Raw genomic sequence first — 20,988 nt, 5'->3', positions numbered from 1 at the left:
TTTAAAAGGACGTACCCAGCCATCTGAAAGCATTCACAGAACACCTTGCATGTCACACAGACAGTGAGAACTTTAATTTATGCAAAACTTACTTCATCTCCCATGCATAATTCCAGATTCCCTATACTCCTGCAATCCAGTGACATGAATGTCAGGCTCGAGTAAAGATTTGCTGTTAGAGTGACAGCACTAAAAGTTAGGCATCTTTAGCAGTCGAGTGAGTTACAAGACGTTTCACCTTTTGATAATAAAATACTTCCATCAATAGTGAACCTTTAACCCAAAGAATATCAATATACATCACTGAAAATAAAGTTATCTCCAAGAAACTCGGTGACAACTAAGTGGCAATATAGCAAGCCACATGAGAGCAGGAGTGAGCGCTGCAGCACCACATGTAAGAACACCCAAGACAGCCTGCTCAGATTTAGATCATGTGTCAAAAAACACATGCCCTGAGCAAACTATAGCCTGGGTATCAGAAGCAAAGATGTTCTGATGAAGCTACCCTCCCTCTACGTGTCAATATTTTACACCGTATAGCCACTTACCTCATCAAGGGCAGCAGGATGTACCTTAATAAAACTGCTGAATGTTGTTTGCAATATTATCTTGCCACGATGGGAAGTTTAGAGGCTTCCACGATTTTCAGACTGAAAGCCAAGTCTTAAGTATTCCTCCCAAACCTCTCTAAACCCCTTCAAAAAGCTTCTTTTGTAGAAGTCAGAAACTAAACCAAACCTACAAACACAGCAGTTTTTAGGAGATCCAAACCGGGGCCTTCCAGGCTACCAGCTGTCCACAGACCAGCTCAGTTTGTTGGCTGGGGATTCCTACTTGACTGATTTCACAGAGGCTTCCAGTGCCAGTTAAGTTTAAGAACTTCTACTAAACAGTACCCAGACCTGTACCTAGAATAAGGGAAAATAAACATTATCAAACAGAGAGACCATGCTCTCCTGGTTGCTGCTGCAGGAGGAAAGGTTGCAAATTCATGCTACTGGCTAAAAGGAACAGCCTGAGATGTACAGGTGTCTCACAGCAAGACAAAAAACAGGCAATCAGCCCAGGCACCAAAATGTCTTGCTAAAGCTTTGTTACTGTTTTCTTGTTTGTTTGTTTTTCCTTTTCTAAAAATAAGAGGAATTTTACAAAATAGCGTCACAGAAATGTCACTTTACTTCATCTTTCAATTTATATATAGAAAAAGTGTTGTTGCAACAAAAAAGCGGATGAAAATAATACATTAAAGGGCACAGATCTAACAGGATTTATTGCAGAGGGTTCTTGCTTAACTAGCATAAATTTAGCAAAACCCTGTAAACTTCCAGATACTCATAAAAAGTGCAAATCCAAATCAATTCAAAGTCACAAGAAATAAAGCAGAGCCTCCCACAACATTTATCATGAGGTTCTCCAGTTCTAGTTTTATTCATGCGGCATCTGACTCTCCAGAAGTACTAGTACCAGCAGTAGGAGTAATGAGAATATATACGTGCTGTAATTCTTCAAATAGTGAGGAAAAAAATATTCCTAAAAGCTGGACAAAGAACAAGGGCAATGATCCAAGTAAAAAAGTCCTCAGATACGATGCCCTGGGCTGCACATTGCCCAGGTGATCATAATGGCTCCCACTTGCATTTTAAAGAATAAAATGCTTGGTTGCATTTAGGGTGTGAAAATAAGTTTGCTATCTCCAAATCTTAGGACTGCAGAGTCATTCGGATTGGAAGAGGGCTCAGGAGGTGATTTTGCCAAATGCTCTGCTCAAAGCAGGGTCAGCCTAGAGATCAGAGCAGGCTGCTCAGAGGTTTATCAACTGGCACTTCGAAGACCTCCAGGGATGGACAGAGCGCACTGCACTGGTGCTTCCAGCGCACTAACATCTAGCAACGCTTTACTCATCTCATCATGACACGGTTATTCCTCGTTTCCAGCCTGAATCTCTCCTGCTTTCGTGTCTGCTGTCTCATCTTCACACAATGCACCACCAGGTGCCTGTTGCCAGCTTCTCAGTAAGCCCCTCGCTGGTATGGGGATGCTGCTATTAGGTGTCATGTAGGAGTGGGTGACACAGGTCCTCTACTGATTTGTTTTCTTGAGGACGGTACAGTAACAATAATAAATAACACAGTTTAAAAAAAAAAATCCTCTGTATCCCCAGTGTAATCTGCTTCTGCAAAGGAAGAAAGAATGTCTGGCTGAGATGCAGAAGCTTGATAACTTAAGCATTTGTTCTCCCCCCCGCCTCCACGACAGACTATTAGCCTTCCTGACATGCACTAAGCTAAAATGAATTAAACCATTCCCTTTGTCTGCTACAGCTGAAGCTTTAGGTAGAATATACCCTCAAAAAAAAAAAAAAAAAAAGCTCTCATCTAACCAAATTACTTTTCCTCAATATTGCTTTACGAATTACAGACATGCTTTAAAGATTTTACACTTGTTAAATATTTTAGTGCGTTTAATATTACTCGAAAGTCATAAAATGATCCAAGCAAGCTAGGATGTTTTAAGATGCAGTATTTAGATGCCAGATTTCGTTCTAAGTGTATATAATTTCATTTTCCCACCCCAAACTGAAGTCAATAAATACATCATGTATCAGCAAGCAACAAGACACACACTTTCACGTGTAATCTAATCCATTATTCCTCAAACAAAAGCTATCAAAGACTTAAGGAAAGGATTGTTTTTAATAGCTTTAACTTTTCTCCCTCTAGACTTTTTTTTTTATGTAGACAAGCGTTATTTGTCTAGAATGTACAAAGATATAAATGCAGGCCGATAAACTGTCAAGTTCTGAAGTTGGCCAACTGGTGGTCCAGAAGCCAGAACCAGCCTCCAAACACCACCACCCTCGGAAAACTCTCTTCAGAAGCAGCGAGAGATCCACTCTGTCCCAAAAACAACTCACCGTCCCCAGATTCACACGCGGGAGGGGAGGAGCCACCTGGAAACAGGTCTCTTATTATCAGTGCAAGAGGCTTAATGAAAAAGAAACAACACCAAGCACACCTGCATCACAGCAGAACGAGTCTCCCCCACAGCCATCAGCAGAGAAGTTGAACGTTTAGTCATCAGAGCACTAGCTTTGACGCGAGTGCCGCTCCTGCAACGCCACCTTATCAGCCAAATTCAGACTCCTGACAAGCTAAGGTGTAGCTACAAAATAAACCAGCAGGTTGGCTGCTCTCACAGCAAAGAAATTCACTAGTTTGCAACTCTTCATCAAAAAACATCCAGCAGAGAACTGGATGGCAGTGGTAGCGTGTACTTAGGTATAATTTAATCTTCTTAAATACAAATCATTGAGCAACGGGCGTATAACCCTGATTATCCTGTGTAAACACAAGCACTTCACCTAAATTACTAGTTCTTAGAGCAAAAATATGTGTAACCTTTCCCGAGCTTGCAAAGGGTCGAGCGATTCACTAGGCCCATATGTGCAAACTGTGAATTAGTAAAGAATTTGAGATATCGCAGCCTTCGTCTCCGGTGACCGCATCCCCAAAACCCCAGTTGATGTTCACCAGGCAATTTCCATAACCCAGGTTTAAGGATGAAAAAGCAATGAGCACCACCATAAAAGCTGATAGAATGCACAAGTACGGTTTCATATAAATCCTTTACCTAGAATAATTTAAATTCTTTACCTAGAATAATTTCTTCTACCTAGAATAATTTCTTCACCACACCAAAACGCACGTACATTGTCAGATGGACACTACTTAAACAACAAGCAAAGATGGACAATCTGGCAGTTTGTGTGCCAGCCCTACTCTATCCACATTTTACTTAAGCAAGCACCAAATTCTAGGCAGTTTTATCGGGCAAACTAAGTTTACAAGCCAGTTTGACTCCATTTTAGCACGGGTGTTTTCCTTGTCTTCGCTGTGTCACAGTCTTCCCTTTCATAAAGGGGAGAGCCAAACCTCTGAAGCAGCAGCACTTGGGAGCTGGAATATTTGTGAAACATTCTGGGGTGGATTCACCTGGCCCCCTTAGACACTGGCATCTGAACTCTTCACCCTGGCTCTCCTGGAGCCCAATTTGTCACTTCCTCAAGTACAATTCCCAGGTAAGCTGCACGAATCGTCCCCCCAGAACATCTTTTTCTTCCCATGGACTGCACAGGGAACCCAGCTCAGACACAGCCACCTACACCATAAACATCTTCAGCCATGCAGCAGGAAACCACCCTTCTATGCTTCAGATAAAAAAAAGATGTTCTGCTCGTTCAGATCCTGCTACAAGGCCCACTGTTGCCACAGTTCGCATCAGGAGGCTGGATTTTAGCGTGGGTTTTTGTTTGTTTGTTTGTTTTAAACAGCAATGCAGAAGGCCCCTTGGGAATATCGTTACCGTGAATATTTCTGAAGCACCGATAAGAAAAGAAGCCTTCCTCGAACCTTTCAGGTTTCACCCAGTCCACAGCCATAAATCACGAGCTCCGAGCCCTGCCATTCGTTTTCACTCCTTCGGTAGCTGCGTCACGTTCACTCTGCTGAACTATTTTAAATTAGCCCAGCGCCTGCCTGGCACGGAGCCCACTCGATGCATTCGAACGGACCTCAAGAACGAAAACACAAAGAGGCAAGAAAGCCATCGTTTTGAGCCGGCGAGCTGTGTGAACTGCACGCAACTTGTTTCCGCTATTCCATAATGGGGAAATAGCGCATCATTCTTTTACCTTCGGGTTAACCATATTTCAGCTGGAGCTTACTGTGCTAAACTTCAGCGTCGATTAAATACGCGAGAATTTTCACTTCAGGACTCAATGCACTACTTCCATATTTGTTTTTTTCTAATTTTAGAAAAGAAAGGCCTTTAGATAATAAGTTATAGATGATAACTCAAAAAATCGAGTCTAATAAGCAGTTGTGCTGCGCGTTTTATTGTCAGAAGAAAAGGAAGAGTAATATAACTCATCTGAAACTGCTTCCTTCTTCAAAAAGGGATCAGCAAAAGTTAACGTTAAAAAAATCCTCTCAGTGAAATGGCGACGGGTTTGTCACAAGGCTCTGAAAGGTAAATTAAATTTCCTTCCCCTCGCCAAAACACAGAAAATACAGACATACCTGCACTGGATGATCGGTGCTGTCTTCCACTGGGTGAAGAAGGTTCCTTCATACGATCAATGACACTGTCAGAGAGCTGAAAAATACAACCCCCAGCCCAAACTGAGTCAGACCGCACCTTTCCTTCAACTCCGTTACCCCTCTCCCCCCACAAAAATGAAGTAAAACTTAAAAATAAAAACAGAAGAGAGCATAAAGCCACAAAATGAGATATGGCAGCAGCTAAAATGTTATCAGCAACACGCAATAAACTATTTCAACCATCCTTCCTCTTCTTTGTAGGGTGAGCACTTATCTCTGAGAGCAAAGAATGAGACTGAACAAGGTCATTTTGGCTCTCGTACCACAAGAAACTGCTATGACCAAACAGAGGATACAGGGAACGGTAAAGGAAACAGCATCCCCTTGACACGCTGCTTGTAAGAAATCAGCTTTTTTGCCCTCCTCTGTTATCTGGGTACCAGAGGACCAGCACGCTGTGCAGTTGCAGAGGAGCTTCATCCCGATACAGGTCACGGCACGGAGGCCATCCACTAAGCTTGTCCTAACGCTGACACACGCACACCCTAAAGCTCTGGCGCTGATTATGGGGACTCGAACTGGGAATTCGAGTCATGCCCGTATCAGATCTACCGTTGCCCACAATAAAAAATAAGAGAAGTTAAAAGAATAACATGAGACTTCTTGTTTTCCAACTTTGAACCTGCTTTTGGTTTCTTCAAACATCAACTCTATAAAAATATGCTTTTCACTGCCCATGAAAATTAATTTTCATTAGAGAATTCTTTACTAAAACTACAGCATGATGTCTCTCGCTGGTAGAAATGCGCCTTAGAAAAATTTTGCTAACATTTGCGGGCTAACATACAACTTCTAGTGTAAAATTCCTCCAGTGTAAGGTTCCTTACCTCCATCCTAAAACTCCGAACTTAACATGACACAGCTTTATGTATGTAAACGGACCCATTTACAGATGCCCTACTGATTAACATCAGTTATTTAAATGAAGCTAAATCTTCCTAGGACCTGTGACATCATTCAGGTTACACTCCCACTATTTCAAGAGCTAGGATACCTTACAGAAATCTCAATAGCACTTCCTAGTACTCAAGCAACTGGAGCCAGCAATGAAGTAGCAAATATTGTGCAGGAATCACAGAACACAAGGTGTCAAAGAGGACTCACTCTGCTGTGCACACTATGTTACTGTCACCTATTTGCCCAAGACCCTTTGATGACCAGAACAGGGAAACATTAGCGTGCTGAAAAAAGCAGGAGTTACTGCCGTCCTCTGCTGTTCACCGCTTCTCCCTGTGAGCAGCAACAAAGGGCAGCTGCTTATCGTTCCTGCTGGGAACTGCGCCGTGCCACTGATAAATTTCTATGCCACAAGGTTTTGTGGTGCGGTGTCAGGAGCTTTCTGGTACGTTACAGGTAACAGCGTGCCCTACGTAGGGACAGAACAGGAATGCTTCTGTAGGTGCACAATCACAGAATGGCTTGGGATGGAAGGGACCTCAAAGACCATCTAGTTCCAACCCACTGCCACAGGCTGGGACACCACAGAATACACTGTGTGTAAGAGAACACGGGGACAGGAGGAGCTGTGATACGCAGAGACCAGGGGAGATGAAAGCAAGTCCTAGGAGGTGCGGCTGAGGGAACTGGGGATGTTTGGTCTGGAGAAGAGGAGGCTCAGGGGAGACTTCATTGCTCTCTGCAGCTACCTGAAAGGAAGGCGTGGGGAGGTGGGGGTCGGCCTCTTCTCACAGGTAACCAGTGATAGGACTAGAGGAAATGGCCTCAAGTTGCGCCAGGGGAGGTTCAGGTTGGAAATGAGGAGACATTTCTTCTCAGCAAGAGCAGTCAGGCATTGGGACGGGTTGCCCAGGGAGGTGGTGGAGTCACCATCCCCAGGGGTGTTCAAGGAGAGGTTGGACGTGGTGCTTAGGGACATGGTTTAGTGGGTGACATTGGTAGGGGGATGGTTGGACCAGATGATCTTGGAGGCCTTTTCCAACCTTAATGACTGTAGGACTCCAAGCAGCTCCTCCAGCCCTCCCACCACCCTCACGCTCCCTGCCTGCAGGAAACCAGAGAGGGGCCAGAGCAGCCAGCCAGCCAGGGCAGGCCTCTCACTGCCCGGCGGGGGAAGCAGAGCCGTTCCCTGAGCGCCCTAAGTGACAAAACCCCTAATTAACGGGGCGGGGGGGGAGGGGAGCGACCGCCAAGGGGCAGTGACGAGAGAAGGACCGGGCAGGGCAGGGCAGGGCCGGGCCGGGCCGGGCCGGGTCGCAGCGGCCCCTCAGAGGGTCCCCGTGCCCAGGGAGCCCCGCTCTCACCCGCACGCCCTTCACCACCGTGATGTTCTCGTTCTCATCCGCCTCGAAGGTGACCCGCCGGGTGCTGCCGCCGCCGCCCATCTTCGCCCGGCTGCCACCAGGCCGCGGCCCAAGGGACGGCCCCAAGGAGACTGCCCGTGCCCGCTGCCAGCCGGCCCCGCAACAAGGCCGCCCCTCGTTGGCCCGCCGCTCGCCTCGCCCCGCCCTCCGAGCTTTGAAGCCTGCACGCCATTGGCTGCGCGGTGGTAGCCATGGAAACCAGGGAAAGAGCGGGCGAGGTACCCGGAAAGAGTGAGGAAACTTTTGCGGTTTAAACTTCCCGAGGGGGGCAGACTACAATTCCCAAGACGCTTAGCGCCAAGAGCGGCTGGCGGGGGGCGGGGCGTCCGCGCAGTACCTGCTGGGTAGTGTAGTCCTCTGCAGTCCCGCGCTGGAGGAGCCGTCCTTTAGCTATGGGGCCGGGCTGAGTGTGTGGAGAAATGCCGCTGGGGCCCTCCCGGTGCCTTCTGGACCCCTCACAGCCTCTCCCGGGGGCGTGGAGGAGCGTGGTTGTGCTCCTGCCCTCGCAAAGCCAGGCCCCTGTAATGGCGCATCAGTGGGCCCCTGTGGGGTTGGTGCCTCAGGGCTGAGCTGGGGATGTGGGGCTGAGCTGACACCCCCGCCCCTTTTCCACTTTATAACGCCATAAAATTACCCTTCACATTGCACCTGTGGTCGAGTAGTCTCTTTTCCAAGAGCTGAATAATGTCAATAACACAGAATACATTTTCTTTTCAGCCCACAAGATAAACTGCATTGGGATGTAACTGTTCAGATAAAATCTGCTCTGTAGGTTGGGGGAGTCCGATGTCTTACCTTTACCAATTGTCAGAGTTGCAGAGGTATGCGCTGGGCAGAGGTCCGAAAAGAGGTATTCTCTAGTGGGTGACATTAGAAAAAGAAACGCATTCTGGATCCCAGTGGTGTCAGAGACATCTCTGAGTCCCTAGGTATGAGACAAGAAATACCATTACGCAGCTGATATATATGAATATACATTGTTTTTCCTTTCATACCGTCTGGCCTCTTCACTTATTTTACCCACTTACCACATCTTGTTATTAGCCCAGATATAATGCACAGTGAACCCCGTCTTCTTCTGCGACTTCTTGACACTGGTCAGAAATATACAAATAATAATAACTAGATTATTTGGAAAACTCTATTTTGTTTTTTTGTTTGTTTGTTTTTGTTTTTTTTTTTTTTCCCATTCCAAATCCTTCCTCTGCTTAGCTCAAGGAAGGCTATCCTGTCTGTACCGAAGTGACCTGAACCCTTCCCCTCCCTTGCAAGACATCTGTCCCAACGCGTTGACTGCTGCTCACAATGGATTATTGCAGCTCATGTCAACTGACTCGTTTCATTTCTCTGAATAGATGTAAACATCAGGTCGGTTGCATCAACAGCGCTGCTCACGTGTCCTTGATATATTTTCAAGCAATTTTTATTTGGATGTAAAGTGTCTGTCAGACGACATTTGAGCAGTATCTGCCTTCCTTGGGGCTTAAGATATTTGCTGAAGCATTGGCTGATAGCCACTTCACTACATAATAAAAATTGCTTGAAAATATATCAGGGACATATGAGCTGTTCTCTTGAGGTACGTGACGTAATGCTTATGCCTGTTTTTATAGATGTTAAACCAGTTTCTATGAGGGGCAGTATTATAAATCCAACACCCTGGTAACTCTCTACTTTTAAGGGAATAAATGGACCACGCATCTATCTGTCTTGACACTGTGAGCACCAGCAAGCTGAGGATATTCAATTTTTTCCTTCTGCACCAGGAATGTTTTTAGAGGGTCAAATTGTATTTATTCAGTTAGCTACACAACTGTTGTGGAAGTGCTCTTCTCCAAATCAGAATTGAGCTCTTCTAATACATTTGTCCTCTCCTCTGTTTGGAGAATTCTAAGAAAATGCTCTTGTCTTGCTGAGCAGATAGATTTCTATTTAGGAATTAAGACTTTAACAACAGCTATTTTCTACTATGGGTTTCTCTGATTGTTTTGTACGACTTGGAATTACAGAACACTATACCATATGTATAGATTGGGGCTGGGGGGGGGGTGGGGAGAGAACGTTCTTAAAGAACAAATGGGTTGAATTACATCTCAAAATTTCTTTGGGTCATTTTAATGTGTCTATAAGGTTCACTCACTGTAGAAAAAGCCAGACTGAGGTACCCCAGAATTTATGGCTCCCCTATAATAGGTGGAAATGAAAGACTTTGCTGCAGGCCAGAGCTATCTATATGTCAGAAGCTTTTCTGGTGGACTGTCAAACATATTTGAGAGCTCTTTCAAGGACATTTCTGGATGAAAAAAGTATTACAAAATAATGTTAGAAAAACATACAACACATTTGCACACCAAAAACCGTTCGTTAACAACTGGCTAATAAACTCACGTTTATTTTGCAACTCTCACAAGTAATTTGTAAATAGAAAAAGAAGTTTTTCTGTGTATAACTTTAAAAGTTTATATGTTCTCATAAATAACATGCTTATTTTAAGAGTAGTGTCTATCAGTGTGGTATACAGATTTAGCTGTTATGTGGCATAGAAAAAAATAGTTTAAACTAATGCGTGCAGGCAGCAGTTATAATCAAAACATCAAAAAAGAGCTCAGAACAGAATAATTTATGCTACTACTCAGCAGTGTTAATCCATCTACAGGAGCTCTGTGCAGCCAAGTCAGGCTTCTTTTGATATGTGTGTTACCTCAAATGCCTGCATCCTAATCTTCAGTCATAGTAAAACTTTTCTGAGGTACATATGACAAAGTGGCATGCCCAAGGTCATTCAGTAAGTCAGTGCCAAAGAAGCAGAACATTGGTCTTCTGTATCAGTTCTCTTCAGTGGTTACTAGAGAATACATTTCTACCAAGAAAGAAAGATAATGCAAGAGCAAAATAGCAAATAAAAATATAGCAATCAATACAAACCCATTAACTGCTGCTGATTCTTGTTTGATCTGAACCCATTTATGAATTGTGTAAGCCAAAAATCCATCTCAAACTGGTAAACTTCAAATATTTCATCGTATATCTGAAAAACAAGTAGTGTCTTATTAGGTTAAAAACATTCATTTCTTATGGTGCTGTGTGCTTTTCCACATACCCCAGACATTTTTATGGCCAGATTATAAACAGTTGATCCTTCATTAAAAAACAATGCTGTTGTTCGGTCTTGATTTGTCCTTGCCTGGACATACTCCTTTGTGGTAGAGGTATTTCTTGTACCACTTGATACTCAAGTGTTAACTATAATGTGAAGCCACAGAGTAGTGAAGGACAGCATTGCCAGACATTCACAAACAAATAAATCCTAATGAGCCCAGGAACAAGTCGCTATTAAATTTCAGACTCTTGTCTCAAGACTTATAAAATGCCATGAAAACACTTGATAGGGGAGGTGACATATAAAGGCTCATTGCACACCTGCTGTGAGCTTTTATTCTGCCGAGGATCATCCTGCTCGGTCACTGCCACGGTGAGCATGTTGTACCGTATGACTTTACGTGGTTATCCCTTGATGGTAATCTATTGCTTAGAAATGTTCAGCATGGAAGGATTTTGATAGTACCTAGGTTACTCCTATCAGCAATGACCGTAATAGCAAAAGTCTGCAAGCTCTCCAAATCAAAATTACTCTTTCCTGTTGGATGTAACAATCCACGGTGCCTTCTGCCATAAGATGAGATTTCATCAGTAAATAATGGATCTTCCTTGCATTCCTGGTGTGCCAAATCCTGCTTCCGTTGATACTATTGGCACAGCTTTCAGTACCTGTTATAGCTGCAGGGCAAATTAAGCTAAGCCATCCCATTCTTCTAAGTGAGCTTTGCAAACACATTGAAAAGCCCTGGTTATATAAAGGGCAGAACACGTTCCCTTTCAGTTCCATTTCAGTCCTTGCAGAGGCTGAAGGTTCGTGGCTCATCTCAGAATCGATGCTTCAATCATTGTTTCACTTCTCACAGTCAGTGTGTTGTTCTCATTAGTTTAAGACAAGCGCGTGCTTGAATTTTGCCACATGCTCAGTAGCACCCTATCAGCAGCAGTTACCAGTTGATATCACAGGGAGAATTGTATCTGCATGGTTTGAATCATCAAGGTTAACAACCCAATCAATGAATAATGATTAATTATTATTCTTTTTCTGAGCAAAAAGTTGACTTCAATTCATCATATTCATTGCAGGAGCGAGGCTGGGTTTGGTTATGTCTGAGACAGCCCCAGGTTATGAGTGCCATCTGCAGATCACCACCACTTCCTCGAGATCAGTTCTGGAGTGCCTGGGATATTTTATTATTCTTTATTTCCCTATTGGCTGCTACACACTGCGAATTGGTTTAGGACTACGTATAAATCACCCCAGAGATCTCTGCACTTCCACGGAGGTAGCCTGGATTCCTTGCAGCACTATCCACAGGAAGCTGTGGCAAAGCTGATTTAGTTAACGCACATCATGCAGTTCAGGACCCTCAGATTTGCCCGTGGGCTTCAAAGCTTAATATATTAATATTATGTCATATTAATATGGGATTATTTATGTCGATATACTTTTATCTGACTGGTGTGGTTCACATCAGTTGCAAGTGAGCAGCAGAATTAGTAGCCAGCCTGACTTGTCATTTCCAAGACCAGATTTGATTCATGGCCTCATTTCCTGTTTTTCCTCCCGCTGCTCACAGTCTTTTTTTTTTTTTTCCTTCTCCATGGTCCATTTATTAAATGTAGAGTTAGAAACACAATTAGAATTTACTCAAGTCTATAATGTCTGAATACTAAATCTTCAGAACAATAAAAATTCTTGCCCAAACCTGTCTTATCTGGGTTGCCTGTTCAGCTGATGAACTCAGCCTTCCTCACTGACTGAATGAATAAAAAGAAGCACAAGATTCGATCAATTCCAAGCAATGATGATGTGAATAATTCCGAAATTCCCAAGCACTGCAAAAAGGCCCGCAAACACAAAGGCAGAGCAACGGTATTCATTTGGCATTCTGTGTACCCTGAGGTATGAAGCTGAAAAGCAGAAGTGTCATGCATGGTGCTAAGCACCGATACAGCCAAAGAAATTGGTAAGAGGGGAAGCTGTCTCCTGCAGACCATAGGAAGGGTTCTTCTTGAGTATGTCACAGCAACACTGGATCCAATTCTGCCTCGAAAACATTTGTGCAAGACTGTTGTTGAATATTGGCAAGAATTCAGGCTTGGTTTTCAAAGGTGCCAGGTTTATATATGGTGTCCCACATCCATCCCTGGCCTCTGCCACCTTAGGAGTCACTGAGTAGAAGTTTACCTAAGCACAAGAGCAGGTACAGACATAAGGGGTAAGTAAAGAATATTTCCCTTTCTTCCCTCATCCTCTAGCACGCCACGGATTTACTTCTACAGGGAATCCAACACTCACAAAACATATATATATATATCATTTGCAGAACTAGTTATTAGAACATTTGTTTTGGGGGAACATCTGCAATTCAGGCACAGCCGAGTATATTGCACGGGGAGCTCAGCTCACCCTGACAATACGTTTCTTAGGCAATGGTTTGCTTTCAGGCTGCTCTGCGCATTCAAGCTTCCCTCTGTGCCTGGGCAGATGAGTCACAGGAAAGCATTTCTATTCTAGGTTATATTTTTGAGTTTTGTAGGGTGTGTAAATATCTTTCCCATTTACCGAGCATCTGAAAACATTTCCAAGTGTCCGGTATACCCGGAACAAATAGGTTTCTCAAATTATTTCAGAGGCAGAAAGCCTGCAGTCCCTCTTCTAGAGTGGTTCATCCATATATTTATAACAACAACCTACTGCTGCTTTTAGCCAACAAAATTCCTTATCTAGCCAAGCACGAGGTGTCTGTGGTGCAGCCCGGAAGAATGGTGGTGTTCAAGCCCTGCAGGTCAGTGCATGGTCACAAAAAGCACAGGTCATGGCCCGAACACAGCTCACTTCTCCCTCTAGAGGCTGGTCCTCTGCTCTTAGACTCCAATGAGCTTTACAACGTAGGCACCCAAAACCTGAACTACCTTTCAAGAAGACTCGGCATCAATTACAGAGGCAACCCAGGGCAATTGTATTCCTAAAGAAGGAATACGTGCCTAACATTAAGTGGTCTAACTGCCTCCCTAACTAAGCCAAGCAAATGTCTGCCCTACAGAAATCAGGCTCGATTCCTGCAGACAGCTCGTGTCTTTGTGGCAGTACCCTCAGAAAGTCTGCATTAGTGATGCTGGCCGTGAGGACACCCAGGAGGAAAAACCTGACCACCTGGCTGTGGAATGACCTGCTCAGGATGTTGTTACACTGAAATTTGAGTTATGGCCTGTAGGAGATGAGCTAAGAATTTATTGCTGTTAGACCAGGTAATATTGGAGCAGTCTAGTAGTCCAAACTAATTGATATTTTTTTTAAAAGCCTCATCATCAATAATGCAATTTGAATTGTTATTACAAAAAGCCCTTCTTGGTCACTCCGCCTTCTCTCTGGCGTGACGCTCACCCTGCCTGCGTCCCTCTGCATCCCAGGGCTGACAGGCTCGGGCTCCCTCAAGCACAATCAGGGAGAAGGCTGCAAGTCATCACCCTGAGGTCTTCCTTGGGAGAGTGTGATGCTCACAGCGAGGATCTTCCTCCTCACCCTTGGGCCCCCCCAGGGCTATCTCCATCTCCTCTGCCTTCTCTGCCCCCTTCCTGGTCCCCAGTGCCCGTGGCAGAGCTGCCCAGTGCCCACCCGGGCACACAGAGGGTTGCTGTCCCTTGGCCATGGGACGCTTGTGTCACAGGGACACCCAGCTGAGCCCCCAGCAAGCCCAGAGCCATCCTGAGACCCTGTGGTGTTGGGTCAGTGCAAAGCCTGTGGCCTTCTCCTACTGATGGCACAAATCTTACTTAACAGGCTACAGTACCGATGTGACAGGGTCTGCAGGATGAAAATCAGACTAGCGAAAATACTTGGAAGATAGAAAAACGTGTTTGGACAGAGCTGTCTTCAACTCTGGCACAGCACAGGGCAGGACCTCACCTCGCTTCAATTTCTGAAAGCTTATAGAAAACAAAGAAGCAAAATTCAGTTTTATCTGGTTTTACTAAATTAAGATGCAATACAGAACAGAGAAGAAAGCTTTTTGTTTCTATCCTGTGTATTATTTTTTTTCCTGAACTTGTCTCTTTAATACACAGGAAGGTCTAATGGACTGCAAAAATGAATTGCTTTGTAGAGGAAATTCATACCAGAAGGTCAGACAGATTGTATCGGATGCCACAGAGATCCATGGATCCAGGTGATCATTGAAGACAGGGAGTTGCCTGTCAGAGGTGGTCTGCTGCGCCAGCTTCATTGCACTTGCCTTCGTAAATACGCGAGCGGCCGGGACTGCAGCACATTGCTGGGTTCCAGCTGCTTCGCTACAAAAGCAGAAGGATTTAGTATTTAACATCAATGTCAGTAGAACCGTTTCATGACCTTCAACAGGCCTCTGCCCCCTATGGAGTTATTCATCAGAAAACTTGGCTGGGCTGTAGCATCATCTTGGCCACATTGAAGTGCCTCCCGCAGAGAGCATCAAGGGCTCAGGGACTTAGCATTGATAGTCTCTCTGGCCTCGCTCCTCTGGGGCCTGAGTCACAAGGGCTGGGAGCTGCATTTTCACAAGCAGTTTTTTGATCATTAGCTATCCTTTCTGCTCTGCCTGAAGAGAGATTTGAAGTAATCTCTGTTAATATTTGACGCTTCTTCCATCATATTATTAGACGCCTCCTTCCCTCCCTCAACTCCTTTTGGTTAAAATGTACAATTGCTCTCAGGAAAACTGATATCTGATACTTTTGCATATTATTTGTGCTTCCTTAGCACCTAGGAAGACCAGCCACGGAGCAGGCCTGCACGGTGGTCAGAGTTGCAAGCAGCAGCAACAAGCTGGAGGGATAAGCGCTCCGTGAGGACCTCGAGGCTGCTTCCCTGGAGAGCTCCAAGGCTACATCCCAAGTGACATGGAAACCCTCAGCCTCAGCCCAGAGGTGATTCAGACAGCATAAAAAAGACACAAGAGAGGAAGAAGAGAGAGGAAGGATGAGAACAGAAGGCACTTTTCTGTGCAGTCATGGAGCTGGGATCTCCATGAGGGATCACATAGAGAAAAATTCAAAGGTCATACAGGATGGGACAGTCATTTACTACTTCCCAGCAAGGTAGCAAAGGAAGTCAGAAAAAAATTGAGGGTGCTTGTGTATATATACTAACATCTTCCACCCTTCTGTAACGAAAGTTTCACTATGCTCTGTCTCTTTACATATTAGTACCGTGGGGACATCCTTCTACTTCCATCCTGCTATTGACCTGTATCCCATCCCCAGTCCTTCCAGCAGACATTGGAGAAGTCATCATGTGTTGGGACATCATCTCCACTGCTACTAAAAGGGACTTCGTTTCTTTACTACAGCTTGCTCAGCACGTCCACCGTAGTCTGAAATAGCATTCTCATGCACAAAGTAAAAAACAGAAATGGTGTAGGATGTGTGCAGAACTCTTCTGAGAGGGAAGGTCGTCATTAGTAGCTTGATTTGCAGAAGAAAAAGCAACACTTAGCAACCCTGGATATTCACTTCACTGAAACTCTTCCTATAGTCATTTCCGCAGGGAAATTCATGCCAAATGAACTAGCCTCAATATTATGGTTATTTTTTGGGAGAAAAGTAAACCTTTGGTTAAATCCAATGGCCCAAGCTGCATTGGAGGAAAAAGGATCAACATCACTTTGCTAGAAACTGCCTGTAGCAAGAATTATTTCATTCTTCAAGAGATCTTAATTTCTTGTATACAAAAAGAAAATGGAGTAGCAGCCAGATTGTTTCTTTACACAATTTTCTTGAAGAATTTCCCCCAGGGAGATCATAGTTCTTTAATTGAAAAGTACCTGTATTTCTTTTATCTCATTATAGTAGCTTTAAACAAGACATAGTCTCAGGGAATCAATGGGGAAAAGTCCTCTATTTGCCATCCAGGGTATACTATTCACACTGTTTGCTTTTCCAGTAGTAAATTTTCAAAGAGGCTGTCAGCTAAGTTACTGAAGTGCCATAATAATTAAACAGGAGATTAAACAATTCAGGAGTAGAGCAACTAATGTAAGGAGATGAATTTACCTCTGCATATAGCGTGAGTGACACCAGTAATGGCATTCTGCCCCCAAAATTAGAAGTATTCTAGAAGTAGGTGTGGGACTCTGATAAGAGTCCAAGAAAAAATTCAATGCTTAAAACAAAGCTTGACAGTGAATCTACCTGACAAAAAGAATACTGATGGGTTATTTGATTAGGTGGTTTTTAAGCAGTTTCAGAAAGAGAAAGTATTGGAGCTTCTCAATCTAGTAGAAGAAGGTGTAACAGAAGATGGGTGTTAAAAGAAGAGACATTCAATTTGCAAAACAGATCAGCAAGGCACTGGGACAAACCCAAAGGAACGGGTAAATCCTCTGTCTCTTGCCTGAGCTTCTACAGCAATGTCTTCTTCAGACAGGCAGAAGTTATTGGTAAGTGACTGAAACTGAGCAGCAGGAGGTCAAAGTAGGTGATCCAACAATTTCCCTTGGCATTAAAAAATATACAACTGTAACTGCTAGGACTTCATAGTCATCAACTAATTTCCCTTGGCATTAAAGAACTCTGCCTGTAACTGTTAGGGCTTTGTAGTCATCAACTAATCTGCCTATTTTGGGCATGTGGGAGATCAACACAAGGAACAAACTCTCGTGCTGCTTTGGAAAGTCAGGTACCTACTCAGACCTGAGTGGGAGTATCCTATGAAGCACCAGAGTGTAATTCAGGGAACGGTACTGTGTTATTGCCTGTGTTAAGCACCTCAGCCAGTCAATGCTGAACGTGTGACATCCAGAAATGCAAGCTGGCTGAGCCTCACATGACTCAAAGCAACCTGTCACACCAATTCCTGTCAAGTATAATTCCTTCCCCCAGAGGCCAGAGCATTCAGTACGAGCGGTTACCAGTAGAGTTTGTCTGGTCCGTTGCTGAGTTTGACTCAGTCTAGCAGAGGGCACAGTGGACACATGTTGGCCCTTCTGCTCATACACCCCAGTGGCCAGAATTTTGTGCAGACACTTCTCTAGCTTCTCCAGAGGGTCATTCTGTTCAGTTTGTTGGTTTCCTTTCTGGAAGAAAGCGTGCAGTCAGCTACTTGCATTTGCAACTGAGACAGCCACAGCAAAATCCAGAGAGTTGTGTTATTTGCCAGGATGGACAGGAATGGTTGAGTCCTCTGTGAAATAGCAGATTGATTAATTATACATGACCCAAGCTGATTATTTACTCAGTAAGAGACTAACGTGGGATCTTTTGTCTTGTTTTGAGTCTTGCTGGCTAATCTGTTTGATTAGGCAGCTTGTAAATAATAGGTTAATAAAATTTGGGAACATTAAACCCGAGTGGTGAGTAAAGGGCAGCCAATGCTCACATAAAAAAACAGTGAAAGAGCAAGATTTCTTTTGAAATCAATTGAAATAGGAAATAGGTAACAAAGAGAGAAACAAAGATGATTATCTAAAATGTAGGTTGTATTTTGAAAAATCCTTAATTATCTTACAAATGCATCCACATGGCATATTGAGCCTGAAAATCCTTTTGCCCAGCTCCATCATGTGCTCCACAAGGTCTCCTACCCTAAAAAAGGGGACAAGAACTGGAGGTCCCCTGCCTTACAGTGAGGACGACTGGCAAGGACCCAAACCTTCAGGCTCGTGAGCCTGCATTCAGGCCGTAGTCTGAGTATTGCCCTCCTTCTACCATAAGCGAGGACCTTTGGGCTGAAATGAAGTAGTACGAACTATAATGAATCTTCTGTCAATGCCTATCTCTTCTAGGAAAAATGAATACAGATTTTTCATTCAAACACAATTGCATGAAAGAGAATGCCGTTACATAGTCAAGCACTCAAAAGTTCAGAGACGTCGGCAAGCTCTCAGAACATCCCCTGTGCATATGCATGATGGTAGGATGTTAATTACATGATCCCATACTGTTTCTTTCCACGGGACACCTACCTTCAGTGCACAGGATAATGGTGCTCCTTTAATGAGCAGCTATGTGATATTCTGCTTTCACATTGTGGTTCTGTGTGTGGCCCTGTGCTTTCTTTTCTGCACACTATTCAATCCAGCTCTCAAGGCAGTGATTAATGCTCTCAAGGACTTCTCCATGGCAACAATCAATCTGTCATTCCCTAATTTTCAAGTGCTTTACTTTGCAACATTAACGGTGTTTTCTGTTAAAATGGTATGTGTTATGCCCCATATTTTTAATGCTAGGTTTTAGTCCTGGCTGGAAAGCTCACATTTATATATCTCTTGATTTCAGAGATTGCTGAGGTAGTAGTAGCAGGATACTTTCCACTCCATATGATGTGGTTGCCTCTGATAATTGGGAGCCACATTCAGTGATGCAGAAGGGACATTTCTGTCCTATATTTCTATTTAGGTTTAGTAAATAAATGATTGCATATGACAAAGATTGACAGGAGTTTGGGGGAGAAGAAGAAGCCAGGGCATCCATACGAATGAGGACGCCAAGAAGCAGTTGTCCTTTCAACCGTAAAGCCTATGCCCAGCAGCATGTCCTCAATAAGAGTCCTGGAGGTGCTCCAGAGTCACCCAGTATGCAAATTTGCTTTCTATTTTCATTCCTTAGAGGTAACCATCAACAGATGGTGTTTTGAAACACTCATAATTTGGGCTAATAGAGTCACTGTTGCCAACTGTCCTGTCCTCCAAGCAGTGATTAGATTTATTATTATCAATAAATAGTACATAATAATGATACAAACAGTCCAAACCCTGAAGTCTTTGGTCCTAAGCACCTCCCACACTCTTCAGTACTTTGTGCTCGTAGCTTTGGATGACTAAGTGTTTTACTGCACAGAGCCAAGTCGTCCCTTCTCATCTGTGTTACCAGTCACTATGTTTTTCATACAGATCCTCATGGCATCCTCCACATAAGCTCTCACCAATGGGAATTCCATATGGTGGTTAGAGCAGAATTTGCTCATGGAGGACTCAGCCACAGAAACTTTAATCAATACTGCCATTAAATTTGCAGAGCAGAGGAGCCAAAAACTTTTGCCTGCTTTATGCATTCACATCCAGATGGCCCCTTCCAATTCTACAGAATTCAAGTGTTCATTTGAAGGGAAAAGTGAAATTTCATCCTTTACAGTTATTGCGATAACCTTCTGTACATGGCTGGAAGGCGAGCCAATGACTTCTACCTGAGCAAATGTGTGCAGTAGAAGGCCAATCCCTGACAATAAATGAATTTTTTGTACTACTGACTGTTTGGAAACAGTACACAATATGGTGAGAAAACAGCAGAAGGTGGGAGAAAATCCAATCTAGGGCCAGTCATCAAAAAAGAGAAGAGTATAACCCTGGAAGTCACTATTCTATAAAAGTAGCTCCTAGTCTTGGTGGAATTAAGGGGAATACTGCAAGAAAAAATGCACTCATTGTTACTCTGCAGGTACAGGGAACAGCCAAGTGAAGGGGAAATACATGAGACTGGAGTGACAGGTGCAATACTAGAGTATAATTAAGCAAATTGTATTTCAGGACTAGAGTATTATATTATTCCAAGTGGAGAGACTGAGCTAAAGAAAGGTACAAATCACTTGCAAGGCTGTGAAGCTCCTAAGAGGCCACGAAGTTCCCTACAGTCAGCAACATGATGCAACCAGGATACATTGTCCCTCTCCCAAGGAAAGCAGTGTAATTTAAATTCTATCATATTTAGCATATGCAACATTTTTTAGGCAACTGTTTAAATAAAGACCTGCCTGCTTTTACGTTCCTGGATTGCTCTTAGTGACCAAGTGAGGCATACTGCCATTTCCTATAGTCCTGCTTCTACTTATATCCAGTCTTTAATCACACAGACCAATTTCACTGGCAGTTTTAACAGAGGAAGGGCTGATGATTTTAAAACTTGGCCCAAAACTTCAGAGCAGAAGTGGCAGTAAACATTAGTCACTGTAGCAAACTAATTTGTTTTCCATATGGCATTTTCAATGGAGTGTGGAAGATTCACAAGTGAAATAATAATTACAAATGAGGAATACTTTAAAAAAATGTTTTTCTCCCTGTGCATCACTTAAAAGGATTTTTAATTAAGTCAGTAGTTGATTATGTTGGATGTGAGAGTGGCAGCCAAATTATAGTTTGTGGGGCTTTATTCTCAGGGAAAGGTTGCTGTTAGGGGCAGTGAAATTCCTGCATCTATTCAGCCCTGAGTGCTGCTGAGACGTAAGAGAGGTGAGAGAGGTGTTTAATTCCCTTTGGAAAATCAGGTGGTGAATATTTTCTTAATAATGGTGCTGTTTGTAGTAGAAAACTTTACTCAGCAAGATGAGGGCTGATATTACTGATTAAGCCAAGTCAAAGACAGATGCTTTAAGATACCCTCGGAGTTATACCTGGCTAAGCTCAAAGCCAACTCAGTGCTGGAAATAATGCTGCAGG

At 43.7% G+C, this 20,988-nt stretch overlaps 1 protein-coding gene across 5 annotated transcripts in view; it reads right to left on the bottom strand.

Moving 5' to 3' along the window:
* Nucleotides 1-7,606, bottom strand: part of CHCHD3 (coiled-coil-helix-coiled-coil-helix domain containing 3) — a 150,199-nt gene extending 142,593 nt beyond the window's left edge. For all 5 annotated transcript variants that reach the window (XM_040546108.1, XM_040546116.1, XM_040546124.1 and 2 more), the window contains exons 1-2: nucleotides 7,424-7,606; nucleotides 5,082-5,157 (exon numbers count right to left, since the gene is read on the bottom strand). In XM_040546108.1, coding sequence (XP_040402042.1) covers nucleotides 5,082-5,157; nucleotides 7,424-7,504 — 157 coding nt within the window. In that variant the 5' untranslated portion in view covers nucleotides 7,505-7,606. The remainder of the gene's footprint in view (nucleotides 1-5,081; nucleotides 5,158-7,423) is intronic.
* Between the last annotated feature and the right edge of the window lie 13,382 nt (nucleotides 7,607-20,988).

Source organism: Cygnus olor, chromosome 1 (assembly GCF_009769625.2).
Source record: "Cygnus olor isolate bCygOlo1 chromosome 1, bCygOlo1.pri.v2, whole genome shotgun sequence".
NCBI classification, from domain to species: Eukaryota; Metazoa; Chordata; class Aves; order Anseriformes; family Anatidae; genus Cygnus; species Cygnus olor.
This window is presented reverse-complemented; position numbering and strand designations above follow the sequence as displayed.